Source organism: Xiphophorus maculatus, chromosome 13, assembly GCF_002775205.1.
Source record: "Xiphophorus maculatus strain JP 163 A chromosome 13, X_maculatus-5.0-male, whole genome shotgun sequence".
Lineage (NCBI taxonomy): Eukaryota > Metazoa > Chordata > Actinopteri > Cyprinodontiformes > Poeciliidae > Xiphophorus > Xiphophorus maculatus.
Window position 1 is genome coordinate 14,475,266 of NC_036455.1, and position 17,029 is coordinate 14,492,294.

At 47.6% G+C, this 17,029-nt stretch overlaps 2 protein-coding genes across 2 annotated transcripts in view; one reads left to right on the plus strand and one right to left on the minus strand.

Annotated features, from left to right (window-relative positions):
- Positions 1-2,161, plus strand: part of epha10 (EPH receptor A10) — a 79,787-nt gene extending 77,626 nt beyond the window's left edge. Inside the window, exons 16-18 of the mRNA XM_023344942.1 lie at positions 249-439; positions 516-680; positions 1,238-2,161. Of these exons, the coding sequence (XP_023200710.1) occupies positions 249-439; positions 516-680; positions 1,238-1,352 (471 nt within the window). The 3' untranslated portion in view covers positions 1,353-2,161. The remainder of the gene's footprint in view (positions 1-248; positions 440-515; positions 681-1,237) is intronic.
- A 4,256-nt stretch (positions 2,162-6,417) lies between these two features.
- LOC102218829 (prolyl endopeptidase-like) lies at positions 6,418-16,770 on the minus strand. Its single transcript, XM_023344951.1, has 15 exons — positions 16,618-16,770; positions 15,774-15,848; positions 15,566-15,699; positions 14,478-14,608; positions 14,204-14,413; positions 13,963-14,084; positions 13,377-13,482; positions 11,653-11,844; positions 11,046-11,243; positions 10,877-10,980; positions 9,778-9,914; positions 9,509-9,603; positions 9,307-9,438; positions 8,890-9,046; positions 6,418-7,267 (listed from the first exon to the last, which is right to left on the minus strand). The coding sequence occupies exons 1-15, from the start codon at positions 16,657-16,659 to the stop codon at positions 6,973-6,975; spliced, it is 2,130 nt and encodes a 709-aa protein (XP_023200719.1). The 5' UTR covers positions 16,660-16,770; the 3' UTR covers positions 6,418-6,972.
- Positions 16,771-17,029: the final 259 nt, after the last annotated feature.

A 17,029-nucleotide genomic window follows, 5' to 3' on the forward strand; every position in this document is an offset into this window, starting at 1 on the left:
TTTTCTGTAAACAAAGGTTAGAGGTCATTTAATAAAGTTTTTAAGTAGGACAACAAACACACCCACACACACCCACACACCCACACACACACACACACACACACACACACACACACAGCTCTGCTGTCCCTCACGTATGAAGCTAATTATAGATGAAGTGGTGGAGAATTTCTCACCTGACTTCCTGTGTGTGTGTGTGTGTGTGTGTGTGTGTGTGTGTGTGTGTGTGTGTGTGTGTGTGTGTGCAGGTCATAAAGGCCATTGAGGACGGCTTCAGGCTGCCGGCTCCGGTCAACTGCCCCCCCCACCTGCACCAGCTGATGCTGGACTGCTGGCAGAAGGAGCGGGCGGAGCGGCCCGGCTTCAGCCAGATCCACTCGGCGCTCAGTAAGAGCGTCCGCTCTCCGGACGGCATCGGCTCGTCCACGCTGGCGCGCAGGTTGGGACGCGGCGGCGGCGGCTCGCCAGAGGCTGCCGGGCTGATTTCTAATGTTTCCGTCGTTTTGCTCCCGCAGGACGCTGAGCTCGTCCATCTCCCTGGCCGAGCGGCCGCTGCCCTCCTTCCCGTCCTTCAGCTCGGTGGGAGAGTGGCTGGACGCCGTGGACATGAGCCGCTACAAGGACAACTTCACCGCTGCAGGATACTGCTACCTGGAGTCTGTGGCTCGCATGACCGTACAGTGAGTGGCTTCAGTAACACCTGAGGGATGCTACGGCATGCTGTAGGGACAAAATTAGGAATATGGCGCCACCAGCAGAATCTACTGTCATCCATTCTAAAGAAAGCTACTGGTCTAGCTAGCGTTAGCATTGGAGAGGCTAACGAGTAGCATTCTACTTCCTCTAGTAGCCATTAGCAGAGGAAGAGAATGTTTGCTGGGTTTTTTTAGTCATCCAGCATCAACTGCATTAGCCTTCAATAGCCTAGCATTAGCATTGGAAAGCTTAGAGTTAGCCTATGGGAGGCTGATGTTAGGATTGATGTGATGTGATGGTGTTAGGAAGTAGCCAATCCAGTGGCTACATTATTCCCAGCATGCTAGTCCTTAGCCTCTCCAAAGCTAACAGTAGCTAGTAGTTTCCTTCTCAGCGAAGCGAGCTGATCTTTGATTAGGTCTTAGAATGGATGTAACCTCCCGCTGCATGGAAGTAGCCGCCGCCTGGTGTGTGATAGTCTTAGTTTAGTCACTAATGGCGCGCCGTAGGCCGCAGCTTCTGAGTGTCTGTGTCTCTGCAGAGACGTGCTGAGCCTGGGCGTCACCTCCCTGGACCACCAGAAGCTGATCCTGGCCGCCATCCAGACGCTGCGGGCGCAGGTGATCCAGATGCACGGCCGGGGGGTCCAGGTCTGACCGGGGGGTCCAGGTCTGACCGGGGGGTCCAGGTCTGACCGGGGGGTCCAGGTCTGACCGGGACTCACCTGGCTGCGGCTGCAGCGCCTCACACAGGTGTGCAGGAGGAGACGAGCGGGGAGCGTCCGCCCTGGAGGACAGGCCAGCGGCGCGACCCAAGGACCCCAAAGGAGTGATGTCATGTGACCTTTGTGACCTCTGCCGCTCCCTCTGGCCAATCAGAGCCCCGGACGGACAGGTTTGGTGGAATGTCCCTTTATGACAAACCTTGGCAGAAGGACTCGTGTTTCCACGTTGATCCGACCGACCAACTGGAGCGGGCGTTGTGGGCGGGGCTTCAGTGGTGGCCCAATCAGAAACAGACGCTGGAAAATGTTCAAACTGTCGGGTTTTTCTTCTCCTTGGTGCTTTTTCCTGGTTTTCTTTGTGCTGGACGTCATTTCAGTAACAGTCCTCATGTTTCTGTGTTTACAGGTTCAGCTCAAAAAAGTGGAATATCAGAAAAAATTCCGTTTTTTCTGTCAGATTTCAGAAACTTCTTGTAATTCTGATGATTAAACCTCAGAGAAGGAAAAGCCAAAGTTGGATCTGAACATTGAGAAGTGGTGGCGTGACACCAAGACGCTGAAGGAGCTCGTTGTTCAGAGTTCTGTATCCAAGCATATTAACGGAAAATTGAGTGGAAGGAAAAAGTGTGGTAGGAAAAGATGCCGCAGCAACAGGGAGAATCTGGAGGAACTGAGAGAAAAAAGACAAAAATGTTTCCCAGAATTCTGATATTTCTGCTTAAAATATCATCTTATTGATCTCATGTAATATTTAAATTTTCTGAGAGACAAAAGTTTGGGTTTTTAATACTTTATTTATCTATTTATTTTAATATTCAGATTTTCTGTGACAATTTTTTGTCTCCTATTTATTTCATTTTATTTGATTTTCTTGTTATGATTTTCTGACACTGAATTTCAGGTTTTTTTGTTCATTTATTAATATTAGATTTTCTGAGACAATAAATTTTGGGATTTCAGTCTTTAATTCATTTTTTAAAATAATTTGAATGTTCAGGTTTTCTGTGAGTTTTTGGGATTTCAGGCTCTTGTTTTACTTTATTTAATGTTTATTATTTTTTATGTGAAGCAGATTTTGGATTTTCATTCTGAGCCAAAATCATCAGAACTACTAGAAAGAAAAGATTAAAATATTTCACTCTGTGTGTGAAATATGATTGATTGATTGATTGATTGATTGATTGATTGATCAGACAGGGACAGAAATGTTTTTCAGTTCGTGGTGTTTTCCAGGCGCTGCGCCCCCTGGGGGCCGTCCTGCTGTAAGCATATTTATCCATATTTATTGTCTCCACAGAGAAAGGTTTTATTCGTCCGGTTCTGTTGGGTTTGGACTCGGAACCGGCAGAGGGATGTTTGAACTGTCGGTACACAGTATCTGTGCGTTCCTGAACTTTAACTGGACTCGCTGGTTCTGTGGCAGCCTGTGTGATTCCTGCTGTAAACATGATGTTGTTGCACTTCTCCTCCTTCTCCTCCTTCTCCTTCTTCTTCTTCTTCTTCTCCTCCTCCTTCTCCTTCTTCTTCTCCTTCTCCTCCTCCTTCTCCTTCTTCTTCTCCTTCTCCTCCTCCTTCTCCTTCTTCTTCTCCTTCTCCTCCTCCTTCTCCTTCTTCTTCTCCTTCTCCTCCTCCTTCTCCTTCTTCTTCTCCTTCTCCTCCTCCTTCTCCTTCTTCTTCTCCTTCTCCTCCTCCTTCTCCTTCTTCTTCTCCTTCTTCTTCTCCTTCTCCTCCTCCTTCTCCTTCTTCTTCTCCTCCTTCTCCTCCTGTGCGCGGTGAGTTCGCGGTCCGGGTCGTTTGGGTTTCTTCTTCTTCACTCAGCCCAGCTCCACGTTTCCAGTTTTGATGTTTAATACTGTAAATATGTATCTGAAATGCCAAATCTATTTTTATAATTTGTTTGAATAACGTGTTGATCTAATATCTGCTCACCGTGGAAAAGTTTTACTGGTTACATTTGGAATATAAAACAGATTGATAATCATTTTTACCTGACTGAAGGAAATCTGATGGCTGTTGCAATATTTAAACGTGTTATTAAAAAGTCCAACACCAGCAGCCGGTTCCGCCTCTTCAGATGCTGAATCAACTCAGAGTAAAAAAATTAAGCAACGTTTCGGTTATTTAGTCTCAGAGGAAAAACTCACCACGATATTCATCGTTGATAATATTTAGCTTTAACATTTATTTTCCAAACTAAATATTTTTTGCCTCATATATTCAACTAGCCAACTAAATAATTAGGTTGCTAGCTAAACGTTGAGCTAGCTGCTAGCTCTTTATTTCAGACTAAAACTTTTTAGATTTACATTCCAGGTATTTTGGAAAGTCCAAAGATAATTGGCCCGACTTGTGATTTTATTTTCCTGGGAGTTTGTGACGTGAAGCCGGAAGGAAGCGACGCGCTGAGGACCGGAAGAACTGAATGCTAACTGGAGCCCAGTATGACGTCACGTCCTGCAGAGATCCTCCCTGAAGACGCAGATTGCGTCACCTGGTCACGTGACCGCAGGAAGTGACCGGAAGTGCAGATGATGTTTGCGTGGGAAGCGCAGCAGCAACTGAGGTCACAGTGAATAAAAACACAATGACGTCATCATCTTTCTCTCATAAAGGTGCAGCAGCGATCAATACTCTGAATATTAGCTCTTATTGGAGTTTGAGACTTGATGAGTTTCATCTGTGGAGCCGCCCACGCAGGACGCCGCGTTCATTCACTCCCACTGAACCCACTGAACCCAGACAGCAACTTACTAACTGCAACTGTTCAGCGGAAAATGTGAAGCTGCCGCCATCTTTTTCAAACCGGAAACCTGAGTCTGTTCAGTCTGTTAGCATCAGAGCAGCTCAACAGATAAACACTTAAACTAGGTCTGACACGATTAATCAATTATTGAAACAATATCAACTCATTTATTAATCGGTTAATCATTAACTGGAGCATTCAGTGTTTCTGTTTGGCTTCATTGCTGCTCTGACTTGGTGTTTGACTGGAAATCGTCTTGAGTTTAACAAATAATCGATTACTAAATTAGTAATATTTCAATAATTGATTAATCACAACTAATCGTTTCAGAGACACTAATTGCATTTCTTTGGACTGAGGGAGGAAGCCAGAGAACCCACAGCCCAAGGAGAACACGGTTCTGGTTCTGGGTTCTGGTCTGGTTCTGATGTAACTCCTCATCAGAGACGACAACGACCTGGACTACAGAGAGGAGGTGGAGCAGCTGGTGGACTGGTGCAGAGACAACAGCCTGATCCTGAACGTTGACAAGACGAAGGAGATGATCGTCGACTTCAGGAAGAACCGGCCCAGCCACGCTCCACTGCTCATCAACAGCTCGGCTGTGGAGGTGGTCAGCAGCACCAAATTCCTGGGGGTGCACATCACTAACGACCTCACCTGGACTGGGAACACCACGTCTCTGGTCAAGAGGGCAAAGAAACGCTTGTACTTCCTGCGGAGGATGAGAAGAGCACACCTGCCCCCGCCCATCCTCAAGACGTTCTACAGAAGCACCATAGAGAGCATTCTGACCAGCTGCCTCTCTGTGTGGTGTGGAGGCTGCAGCGCCTCCGACTGGAAGAACGTGAGGAGAGTGGTGCGGACAGCAGAGAGGATCATCCGGGCCCCCTTCCCTCCATTCAGGACATTTCATCCCAGCGCTGCGTGTCCCGAGGCCGATACATCGTCAGTGACCCCTCACACCCCCACCATGGACTGTTCTCCCTGCTGCCCTCTGGAAAGAGGTTCTGCAGCATCAGGTGCAGGTCCACCAGGTTCTGAAACAGCTTTTTCCCACTTGCCATCAGACTGCTGAACTCTTAACTGGACTGCACTCAAAAACTGGTCTCCACTTTATACCTTGCACATGTACAGAGCTAAATAACTTCTATTTTACTGTCAGTCCTGCACTTTATATTTTATATTTAGATTTATATTCATATTTTATACTGTATTTTATTTTATTCTGGAGTAACCTCACAACATTGGAACCTCAAAACATTGTCCTGAGCCGTATGCAACAAAATTTGGTTCTGTATTCACCCTGTACATGCAAGATGATAATAAAGTCAGTCTAAGTCTAACTGGTTTTCCTCTGTTCTGTTCGGGTCGGCGAGGAGCCGCCGGGCTCCAGGGAGAGCAGATTAACGGAGCGCAGGTCCATCGCTAAGCTGCTGTGAAGGAGAAACTTCTAAAGTTCTGATCCGGTCCGGTCCGGTCCGCTCGGCGGCCCAAAGCGGCTTTAGGAGCTAATCTGAGCTTCGTGGAGGAGAAACTGAATGAAGGAGATGAAGGCTTGGAGTTCCTCAGGGATCCTGCTGCGGCCCGGCCCGTTCCCCTCATTATTCTCGCCTTTGTCTTCAGAACCTCATTCAGAACCAGATTCAGAACCTGCGGCCCGGCGGCGCTCTGCCTGCTAATCCTCCACCAGACGCTTCAGGATGACATCAGATTAAACTGAGCGACCCGCCAGAACCTCCAGAACCAGCAGCACCGCAGAGATCCTGCTCACCGCTTCACCTCTGACCCCTGAGCGCCGCCGCTGCTGGAGCTGCTTCTGCAGAGACACGCTGCCATCCAGTGGCTGCTGACGGCACTGCAGCAGAACTTCACTCACCAAATGTGATTTATGGAGCGATTCAGATTCTTGCTGCAGTTTATTACAAAATAATCCAGCTGAAACCGCTCCAGACTGTTGCCATGGCAACTGAAATCCTTCAGAGGTTTCCTGCAACCAGCAGCTGCAGATTCATCTCAGCAGAACTCAAAGAAAAGTTTTCTGGATCAAGGTCAAGACCAGCTGCACTGCAAAAACACGTCATACCAAGTAATTTAGTGCAAATGTCTCAGAAAACTATAAAACAAGACAAACTAACTCAGTAACGTTTCAGTGAGACATTAAATGACTAATTCCACTGGCAGATAATTTAAATTCTCACAGGAAAATGTCTGAAGTGAAATAATCTGCAAGAAGTGAATATTTTGAAATGTCTTATTTTTAAAGAGTCACGTTTTATTTTTGTTTTTAGGTTTTAAAATGAAGAAAAACATGAAACTTTTGCAGAAAATAAAGATGGATGTTTCCATCTGTGGGATGAAAAATAGATCTAAATATCACAAGTTTTTTTTTATGTAATTTTGTCCTGGAAGATCAATTTACTGCAGGAAAAAATGCTTAAACAATCAAGTTATTAAATTTACATTTAAAACTGTAGTTTATTATAGTGAGTCAAAGATTGAAACTTTTTTTTCCGGTTCTGATCCTGAATCTACACTGAAAAAATAAAACAACAGATCCAAATTAAATTGAGTTAATTTGTTAGTTTGTCCAAAATATCAAGTTTCTTAAGGTGTCATGGTAACCAAATGTAAATAAAGTAAATCTGACAAACTTAATTTGAATAAATGTTTTACAGTTGGATCATGTTTTTCTTTGTTCAGTGTAGATCCCTCAGTGGATCTCTGGATCTCTTCCTGACTCTGGACCAGCGGAGGTTTTACTGAAGGTGGACATCTTTCATTCAGAGCCGGATCTGGACTCTGAGCTTCAGTCCTTCCAGTGGAGCTGCAGCGTCTCGGCGATGAAGGCGAAGATGTGCGTGTCCTCCAGGATGGCCTTGGCCGTGGGCTTCCCGGCGCCGTGTCCGCTGCGGGTGTCGACGCGCAGCATCAGCGGCCGGCGCTGCTGCGGGCTGCCGCCCACGCCGCGCTGCAGCGCCGCGCAGAACTTCAGCGTGTGCAGCGGAACCACGCGGTCGTCGTGGTCCGCCGTCAGCAGCAGGACGGCCGGGTACTGCGGGCCAGAGTACGGCGCCTCCGGCAGGTTGTGGAGGGGAGAGTACCTGCAGACAGGACAGAGTCCAGACCCGTTCTGCTGGTTCTGATGCAGACTGGGCTGCTCAAACCAGCCCGGAGGTTCTACAGCACCTGAAGGTCCGGGGGCCAAATACGGCCCGCCGTAACTTTCTGTGTGGCCCTCAGACGGCAAATTCCATCAATCTGTCGCTTCAGGTTTTCACCAAAATGCACAAAGAATCAACATGTTTTCCTGCCTGCTGGTTTTTGACGTTTTTTTCTGGCTTTTTCTGTTTTTTGTTGGTTTTTTCTGTTTTTTGTTGGTTTTCCTCACTGCTTGAGTTTTCCATGAAACTAAAACTCAAAGATTTTATAACTACAGTTCAGCCAAAATACACTTTTTAATTTCTCTGCAGACTCTGGACAAATGGCGCATTTTAATAAAAGTTAGAACTAATTTACAGAAAGTCTGGAATTTCATGCAAAATGATACAGAATAGATAAAAAATACTTTAGTAAACTGCGAACATTATAATATAATTAGTGAATATATTGCAGTATTTATCCTAAAATTAATACATTCTGCCATCTTGGTTTTTGTTTTTAATTTCTAAATGTTTTAGTGATGTAACTGCAAACTGAACTCGGCCTGCAGGTGGCGCTGTTTCTCACCTGAACTCCTCGGCCATAATCCATCGGTTACATATTTAATTCACAAACTAAATATTTAGCTTTTAAATTTAATATTTAGTTTGGAACCTAAATGTTTAGATCTGAGCTAAACATTCAGTTTGAAAAATAGATATTTAATTTGGAATTAAATATTTATTTTGAAAGTAAATATTTAATGAGCAAAATAAAAACCATTATTTTAGACTAAATGAAATATTTATTTCTCAAACTAAATTATTAGTTCAGACTTCAGCTGGTTAGTTGGAACCTCACTAACTTCCTAACTAAATATTTAGTTTGGAGCAGAGACTTTCATAAATGAAGGAATAAAATGGTGAAAATATTAAAACTTAAAAATGAACATTAGCATTTATTTAATTATTGCTGTTATTTGACTCTAAATACCCAAAACATTTAAGCAAAGCAAAAAATCTAAACATTTAATGTCAGTAAAAACTTCAATATATATATATATATATATATATATATATATATATATATATATATATAAACTAAATCTAATGTGAAATCCTAAAGGGAAAAGTTCAGAAATATTTCAGCCGTTTGAAGTTTTAGGATATTCATGTTTCTGAGGACAGAGAGGTTCTGGTTCTGTTCTGGTTCTGCTCTGTTCTAGTTCTGTTCTGGTTCTAGTTCTGTTCTGGTTCTGGTTCTGTTCCTGTTCCTGTTCCTGGTTCTGGTTCTGTTCCTGGTTGTAGTTCTGTTCCTGGTTCTGTTCCTGGTTCTAGTTCTGTTCTGGTTCTGTTCCTGGTTCTGTTCCTGGTTCTGCTCTGTTCCTGGTTCTGTTCTGGTTCTGTTCTGGTTCTGTTCCTGGTTCTGTTCTGTTCTGGTTCTGTTCTTGGTTCTGTTCTGGTTCTAGTTCTGTTCCTGGTTCTGCTCTGGTTCTGTTCTGGTTCTGTTCCTGGTTCTGTTCTGGTTCTGTTCCTGGTTCTGTTCCTGGTTGTAGTTCTGTTCCTGGTTCTGTTCTGGTTCTTACTTGATGAGCCACTGGAACTGCTCAGGGTCGTCTGCGCAGCCGTAGTCGGTGGTCCAGGCGTGTCCGATGGTGAACTTGTGGAACTTCAACATGTCCAGAACTCCGACCTCGGCGACGACGCATCCGAACAGCTGCGGCCGCTGGATCATGCAGGCGGCTGCAACAGAACCGGCAGAACTTCACCGAGTCCGGAACGGAGCAGCGGCAGCAAGAAAACCAAACCGGAAGGTTTTGACTATTTTCACTCAAATGTTTCTGCTTCAGTAAAATGTTGGGGAACCAAGATGGCCGCCCAGCTGACCCGGAGAGCACGACGGGAAAAAGGAAATATTCCATGAATTGCTCAAACCGATTCATTGGCAGCCCTACAACACCCCACTCAAGGTTCTGCAGAACCGGGTCCAGAACCCGACTCACCGACCAGCAGGCCGCCGTTGGACGCTCCGTTGATGGCGATCCGGCTGGCCGAGGTGAACCGCTCCCGGATCAGGAACTCCGCCGCGCTCTGGAAGTCGTCGAAGCAGTTCTGCTTCCGCTCCAAGGTTCCGGCTGCAGACGGAGAACATCTTTAGAACAGAACCGGAACCAGAGCCGGGTCCAGAACCAGAGCCGGCGGTACCTTTGTGCCAGGTGAGGCCGTACTCTCCGCCGCCCCGGATGTTGGCCACGGCCAGAACTCCGCCCAGGTGTCTCACGAACAGCAGGTAGGCCACACTGGGTCAGAACCAGAATCACAACTGAGACCCGGATCCCGATACCGACACGTTCAAATCGCTGAGAAGAAAGAAACATTCGAACCGGACCGGCCGCTGGTCCAGAACCGGGTTGCAACACAAAGCGGCCCGGTTCTGGTCCAGAACCCGTTCGGAACCGGCCGATGTGGCTCACTTGTAGTACGGCTGGATGGAGTTCTCGAAGCCGCCGTAGCCGTACAGGAAGACCGGGTTGGTTCCGTCCCGCTTCAGGTCCCGGGAGTGGACCAGGAACATGGGAACGCTGGTTCCGTCCTTACTGGGGTAGAAAACCTGGGAGAGACGCACGGGTCGGAACCGACCCGGCTCTGGTGGGTTATAGGAGACTGACAGGTCAGAACCGAAGAGAACCTCCGATCCGTGAGGTCCAGAATCCATCAGAACTTGGGGAGAATTTCAGGTTCTACAGAAATGAGTCATCTGGGCTCAGTGTTGACCCGTCAGAACCAGATAAACGGACTGAACCGTCCAGAACATTCAGGATGGACTGACTTCACTGAAACCAGTCCATTTTCTACCAGAACTTTCCAAAGATTCCTAAGCAAAACGCTGGTTCTGGTCCAGTCTCTCCTGGTTCTGGCTCAGTTCTGCTGGTTCTGGTCCAGTTTCTGCTGGTCGTGGCTGAGTTATTCTGGTTCTGGTCCAGTTTCTGCTTGGCTGCAGTTGCTGCTTTTCACCAGCAGGTGGAAATGTTTCCTCACAGATCGGCCTGGTTCTGTTTGGACCCGGAATCATCTGGATCTGTTCTGATCAGCCAGCTGACCCAAAGCCAGCAGAACCAGGAAGAACCCAGTTAGAACTTCAGGGGTCAGATCGGACCTCCTGCTGGGTTTCTGAGACCCAACAGAACCAGCAGGTCCGAACAGCAGAACCTCAGGCTTAAACATAAAATCTCATTTTTCTTTGATCCGATTTGTGATTTAAATTTTAAAAATATCGATTTCTTTTCTAAAATGGAAATAAAAGTTTGAGGGCAGGAAACGTTCAGTGCCTTTGGTACCGGCCCTTTAAGACTTTATCTCCGGATTATTCTGACTTTGTTGTTGAGTTGATCAAACTTAAGTAAACAGAAGCTGTAAAAACAAGATGGCCGCCCTGACATCACTCTGAGCCACGGACGGGATTGGTGGAAAAAATGGACCAAAAGTTCAAATGATCAAGAAAATGTGTTTCTGTCCCGGTTCTGGCCAAACCTTCGGGTCGGGTCCAAGTGTCCAGAAGGGGGCGGAGCTCACCTGGCTGGTCAGGAAGTCCTCCTGGTTGATGCCTTTGACCTCGACCTCCCTGAAGACCCGGGGCTCCGGGTCGGGCCGGCTCAGGTCGCAGTGGTAGATGATCCCTGATGGAGAGCAGAGGGTCAGCTGGAGGCAGGGGGTCAGAGGTCAGAGGTCAGCGGTGGGTTACCCGGTGTGGTGAAGGAGGTGAACTTGTAGAAGAACTCTGAGTGTTTCTTCTTGCAGCTGACCCCGGCGACGGTTCCCACGTCCAGCGGCAGCTCCTGCAGCAGGCGGCCGCTGCTCAGCTCGAACAGCTGCAGCACGTCCTTCACGTCGTGGACGTAGTTCACCAGCAGGTGGCGCTGGTTCACACAGGAGACGAAGCCTGCAGGCCAGAGGGCAGAGGTCAGGTCGGATCCAGAGGTCAGAGGGGAAGAAACTGAAACTGTTATAAATTCAAAGCTTCTGCAGTTTGATCTGATTCCCTCCACCGGCGTGACGCAGCCGCTGGCGTCTGAGACCAGTTTCGCTTTTCCGCAGAGTTTCCTCTGACGGCGGCGCGGCCGCCGGCCACCACTTCCTGGTCTCTGTGGTCGGTCGTCATGGAAACGCCAGCCAGGAATTCACAGAAAGGCTTTCGCAACGCTCCGGACTGCGGTTCTGAGGACGAGAGCTCTGCGTATGTCTGCTGCTGGCGGACTTTTCCCTTCATTCCCGGCACCGGAACCAGCCGAAGGGCGGGACCGGGCTGAACCGGGCCGGGCCGGGCTGAACCGGGCCGGGCGGCTGCTCACCCAGGACGTCCTTCTCGTGCTGCGGGATCAGTGTGGTCCAGTTCTGCTGGTCCGGGTTCTGGATGTCGATGTTGATGAGGCGGTAGCGCGGCGCGTCCAGGTTGGAGCGGAACGTGAACACGCTGCCCTCGTTGGTCACGTAGGAGTACTGCGCCTCGAAGTCGTCCACCAGCCGGACCCACGGCAGCAGACCTGCAGAACCAGAACACTTTCACAACCACACAGCAGGAAGTGGCCACAGCCGGCGCCGAAACTTCCCACAACACAACAAGGTCCGCAGGCCGAACTGGATTTCATCAGCTGCACACAGAGAACCCAACAGAACCAACAGAACCTCTGCAGAACCCAGCCAGCGAAGCAACTGCTGCTGAACATCATCATAAAGATTTTTATCAGGATTAATTCACATTTTCATCAATCTTCATGTGTTAAGAATCAATTATTTTAATGATTAATCGATTGGATCAGAAAATTGCCACTTTCTTTAGATTTTTCATTTAACTGCTGTTTTATACAATATTAGAAAAATGTTAAAAGATCCAAATAAAGAAATAATTTTGTTTCTTTAAATGAGAAAATCAACACTAGATGTCTAAAAGTCAACAGCAGTGTTTCCATAGCGACCGTTTGATCTGCAGATAAAAATCCTTCTGACTTCAACCTGTGAAAAGTTCAGGCTGAAGATCAGAACCGAGCAGAACCGACCTGCTGATTATTGTTTCATCAACTGATTCATAATTAGATCATAAAAAGTCCTTGAAGAGTCAAAGAAGTTTTTAATCTTAAATCTTTATATTTTTACAGTGTTGCTTCACTACTGATTGTTGGTTCGCTCCAGTTAACTATGGATTATTTATCTCAATAATCGATTAATCGTGATTAATCGTTCCACCGTAATGGAAATCCTGCTTCAGAAACCAGGAAACGTCGTGCTTATTCAGGAAGAAATAACTGGGATGAGTCAAAGTCGCCGGCAGCAAAGTTCCACCTGAGTCGTGGTTGCAGAACGCAACAGAACCGGTCCGGTTCCGGATTTCTGTGGAAATGACTCCAGAGGAAAAACAAGGAAGGATTTTTACCTCCGTATTGAATCCACTTGCAGAAACGACTCATTTTCACACCGACGCAGCAGATAACAGATTCACTCATTCATTCATTCATTCATTAACTCATTCATTCATTCATTAACTCATTCATTCATTCATTCATTAACTCATTCATTCATTCATTCATTCATTCACTCATTAACTCATTCATTCACTCATTCATTCATTCATTCATTCATTAACTCATTCATTCACTCATTAACTCATTCATTCATTAACTCATTCATTAATTAACTCATTCATTCATTCACTCATTAACTCATTCATTCATTCACTCAGGTTCACATTTTCTCAGAGTTTCATCCTGAAGTTTCTTCACTTGTTGAAATTCTTGTTGTTCCTCAGAAACTCAGAAGCTTCACTAAACATGAACCCAAGCAGAGCAGCTGCTGCAGTCCGGTCCAGTCCGGTCCGCTCCAGTCCGGTCCGGTCAGCCCAGTCCAGTCAGCCTGGTCCAGTCCAGTCCAGTCCGGTCAGCCCAGTCCAGTCAGCCCAGTCCGGTCCGGACAGCCTGGTCCGGTCCGGTCCAGTCCGGTCAGCCCAGTCCAGTCAGCCCAGTCCGGTCCGGTCCGGTCCGGACAGCCTGGTCCGGTCTGGTCTCCAGGGATCCTGACCCACCTTGGATCCCGTCCGGAAGCGCCTGCAGGTCGCAGTACCAGAGCCGGTTGACGGGTCGGCAGCCCTCGGTGATGGACAGAACCGCGTACCGGCCGTCATCTGAGACCTGCAGCAGAACCGAACACGCAGCGTCAGCCGGGTCCAAAACCCAGAAGAACTAAAACCTGGAACCGGATTCTCCTAACGAGTCGAACCTGGAAAGTTTCAGATCTGCAGAAATTCACACAAAACAACTTAAATATTTGGACCTACTGACGCACCAGAACCAAACCAGAACCAGGTTGACACAGAAATCTGAGTTTTTTCTCCAGGTCATTAAACACAACAGAACTAGATCTGGTTCCGACTCGATATGAACCAGTTTGGACCGGTTCTGATCCGTAAATATTTTTATGAAAATGTCTGAATCAGGTTGGTTCTGATTGGACCTGGACTGGTTCTGGGCCATAATTAGTGGTTGTGGGATGAAAACCAGAATCGGTTATTACTCTGCAGGGTTCTGATGGTTCTGGTGGTCCGGCCCGTCTCAGAGTGAATGCACTTGGTTTTGGTTTCTGGATCAGAACCTGGTTCTGGTCGGACTCACCGTAACCGAGCTGTGCCATTTGGGATGGTCCGGGAACTCGGCCACCAGAACGTCGTCGGACTGCTCGGTTCCGATCCGATGGTAGAAGAGCTTCTGGTTGATGTTGGACGTGGTCTCGGTGCCTGAGGGACGACAGGAACTGGTTACTCTGGTTCTGTTGGTCGGGTTCTGATCTGGAGCCAGACCTGGGCGGTTCTGGTTTGTTGTCAGAACCAGATCCGGGTCGGTGCGTGGTTCTGACCGTCAGCCTTGCCGTCCTGAGGCGGGTAGCAATTGTAGAAAACGCCGCGGGCGTCGTGGGTCCAGGCCAGGCAGCTGAACTTGACCCGCTCCAGAACATCGGGCAGCGGCGCCAGACCGACCGGGTTCAGGAAGCGCAGCGTGACCCAGTCTGACCCGGCACTGCTCAGCCCGTACGCAAAGTACTCACACTCCTCAGACAGCCGGCCCACTGAGGAGACAGAGGGTTAGAGCGGTTCTGGAGCGGTTCTGCAGCGGTTCTGAGCCGGACTCACTCTTCAGCGCCACGGTTCCGTCTTCAGAGAGCGAGTTCGGGTCAAAGAACACGGAGGCCGGCGCGTCCAGCGAGTCCTGGACGTACAGAACGTCCTGGTTCTGGAGGCCCGCGTTGTGGAAGTAGAAATACCTGCAGGGAGAATCTGGAATAATCTGGAATAATCTGGAATAATCTGGAATAAAATGTGTAAACCTCCAGAGTTCGTGTAGAACGCCGTCGCTCCTGAACTGGATGAAAACCAGTTCAGGTTCAGTTAAAATCACATTTTTATTACATTTATTTCATTAAATTCTTATTTTCTGCTTTAAACTGAAGTTTAAAACACTTGAAGGTTTTCTGACACCAAACCTGATCAACTTGACCAGTTAGCTTCTCCTGTTAGCATGGGAATGCTTCAAAATAAAATAACTTTATTAACAAACCAATAAAACTAATAAATAAATATACAAGAATAAAGTTGCAGTTTTATGACTAATATTATTATTACAACTTCATTCTCATTATTTTGACTTTATTCTTCTACAAGTTTATTCTCTTAATACTATGATTCATTATGGTAGTATTTTTATTTTTTATTAATATGTTACTTTGTTACATTTCATTTAAAATGCTGCAATAATTTTAACATTTTGTTAAAATTATTTCTGTTTTAAACCTTCAGGATCATCTGAACCAGAGAGCTGAACTTTTTACAGTGTTTTACTGCATAACGCTGTAAAAACTCAGATATAAAATAATTGTTTTAAAATAAATATTGTTCTTATAAATGGTACATAATATATAAATATTACAGAAGCTTCCTGAACCGCTCGGTCCAAATAAAACGAATTAATGTTCTGCTGTTAAACTCAGGTTACATCTAGAAAAGATTTATTTCACATTTTTAAATGTTTTCATGATCAACTAAATACAAATAAAACATTTTTAATTAGAATGTGGACTTGTTCTGAACTCCGAGTTCAACCAGAGTTTTCTGTGTGGGAAGAGAACCGGATCCGGTTCAGACCCGGTCCAGACCCGGTTCGGACCCGGTCCAGACCCGGGTCGGACCCGGTCCAGACCCGGGTCGGCCCGGCTGCTGTGTACCTGGACCCCCGCTTGTAGGGGCAGCTGAACTTGGGGTAGTCGTAGAGCTCGGTGAGGCGCTGCTGGAACCGGGCCCGGACCGCACAGCCCTCCAGGTACGGCATGGTCAGCTGGTTCTGCTCCTCCACGAACGCCTGCGCAGCCAACAGATCGGATCAGACCCGAAACCGCCGGGGGGGGGGGCGGTTCTGCAGGAAGAGGGCGTTACCATGGTTTCCGGGCTGTCCGGGTCCTCCAGCCAGGCGTACGGGTCCGGGATCTTGGTTCCGTGGTAATCATCCACCTGTTCCACAAACAAACAATCAGAGTCTGGCTCTGAAACCGGATCTTCTGGTTCCGGATGTTTCGTTGGTACCGAGAAGCTCTGAGCAAAAACTGTGAGCAGCAGCTTCACACCGAACCTGCAGGCTGAACGAAACGGCGCCGGAACGAAGCTTTGGGGCTCCAAACCGGATCACAGGGAGACTCACAGAGTCAAAGGTTCAGGCTGCAGGATGGAAAAGTTCTACCTTCCACCAAGTTTTACCAGCGGAGGAGAGCAACAATCTGACGTCATTAAATCAGAGCAAGAAGAGCCTGAACCTCCATTTAGTTACTTCAGGTCATACAACTGAACTATGAACATGAACACATTCATTTTTTAACTGACTGAACTGGATTGAGAACCAGTTCTTTGGGAGGATGAACTGGTTTAAACTGTGGTGGTTCAGGATCCGGCCCTGGGCCCCCAGGATCCTGGATCTGGCCCTGGGCCCCCAGGACCCTGGATCCGGCCCTGGCCCGGTTCTGCTCTGGTCTGAGCCTGGCTCTCCTGCAACCAAACCGTCCGGATCAGAACCAGGAAGGGAAAGTGAAAGCGGGTGGGAAGCTCCTCTTCCTGCAGCTCCAAAACTGATTATTGATAATTAATTATCAGTAATGATGCTGGTTTCTGCCTGAGCTCCACCTGACCCGGAGCCTCCCTCAGCCTCTACCTGTCTCGCTCCGCACCTGAGCAGCAGACCCGAACCGAACCGAACCGAGCCGAGCCGAGCCCAGCAGGCCGGACTCACCTGGTTCAGGTCTCTCCGGGCTTCGGGGTATCTGAACGCCATCACGCCGCTGGGGGTCCGGGGCCTCTAATATCGGTCGGAACCAGCGGACTCTGAACCTCCGGGCTGAACAGAAAGTGAAACTTTCAGGCCGGCAGACAGGAAGTGACGTTGTCAGCCAGGACCGTAAATCCCGTCGCTCGGGGATTTCTGGCGCAGTTTCAGCCGCAGGAGGAGCGAAGTTCTGGGCGGCAGAGCGAGGACCAGCTGGAAGAGTTCGGTTCTGGTCCAGAGAACATCCGGTTGGTTCTGGTCCAGATTTTCCGGTTTTATCTCAGAATAAAGTCCAAATGTTGAGGAAAAAGTCTGAGATTAAAGAAACATTATTGTAATAACTGATTGTTGTTATCAGATGTTAATATGATGAAACATT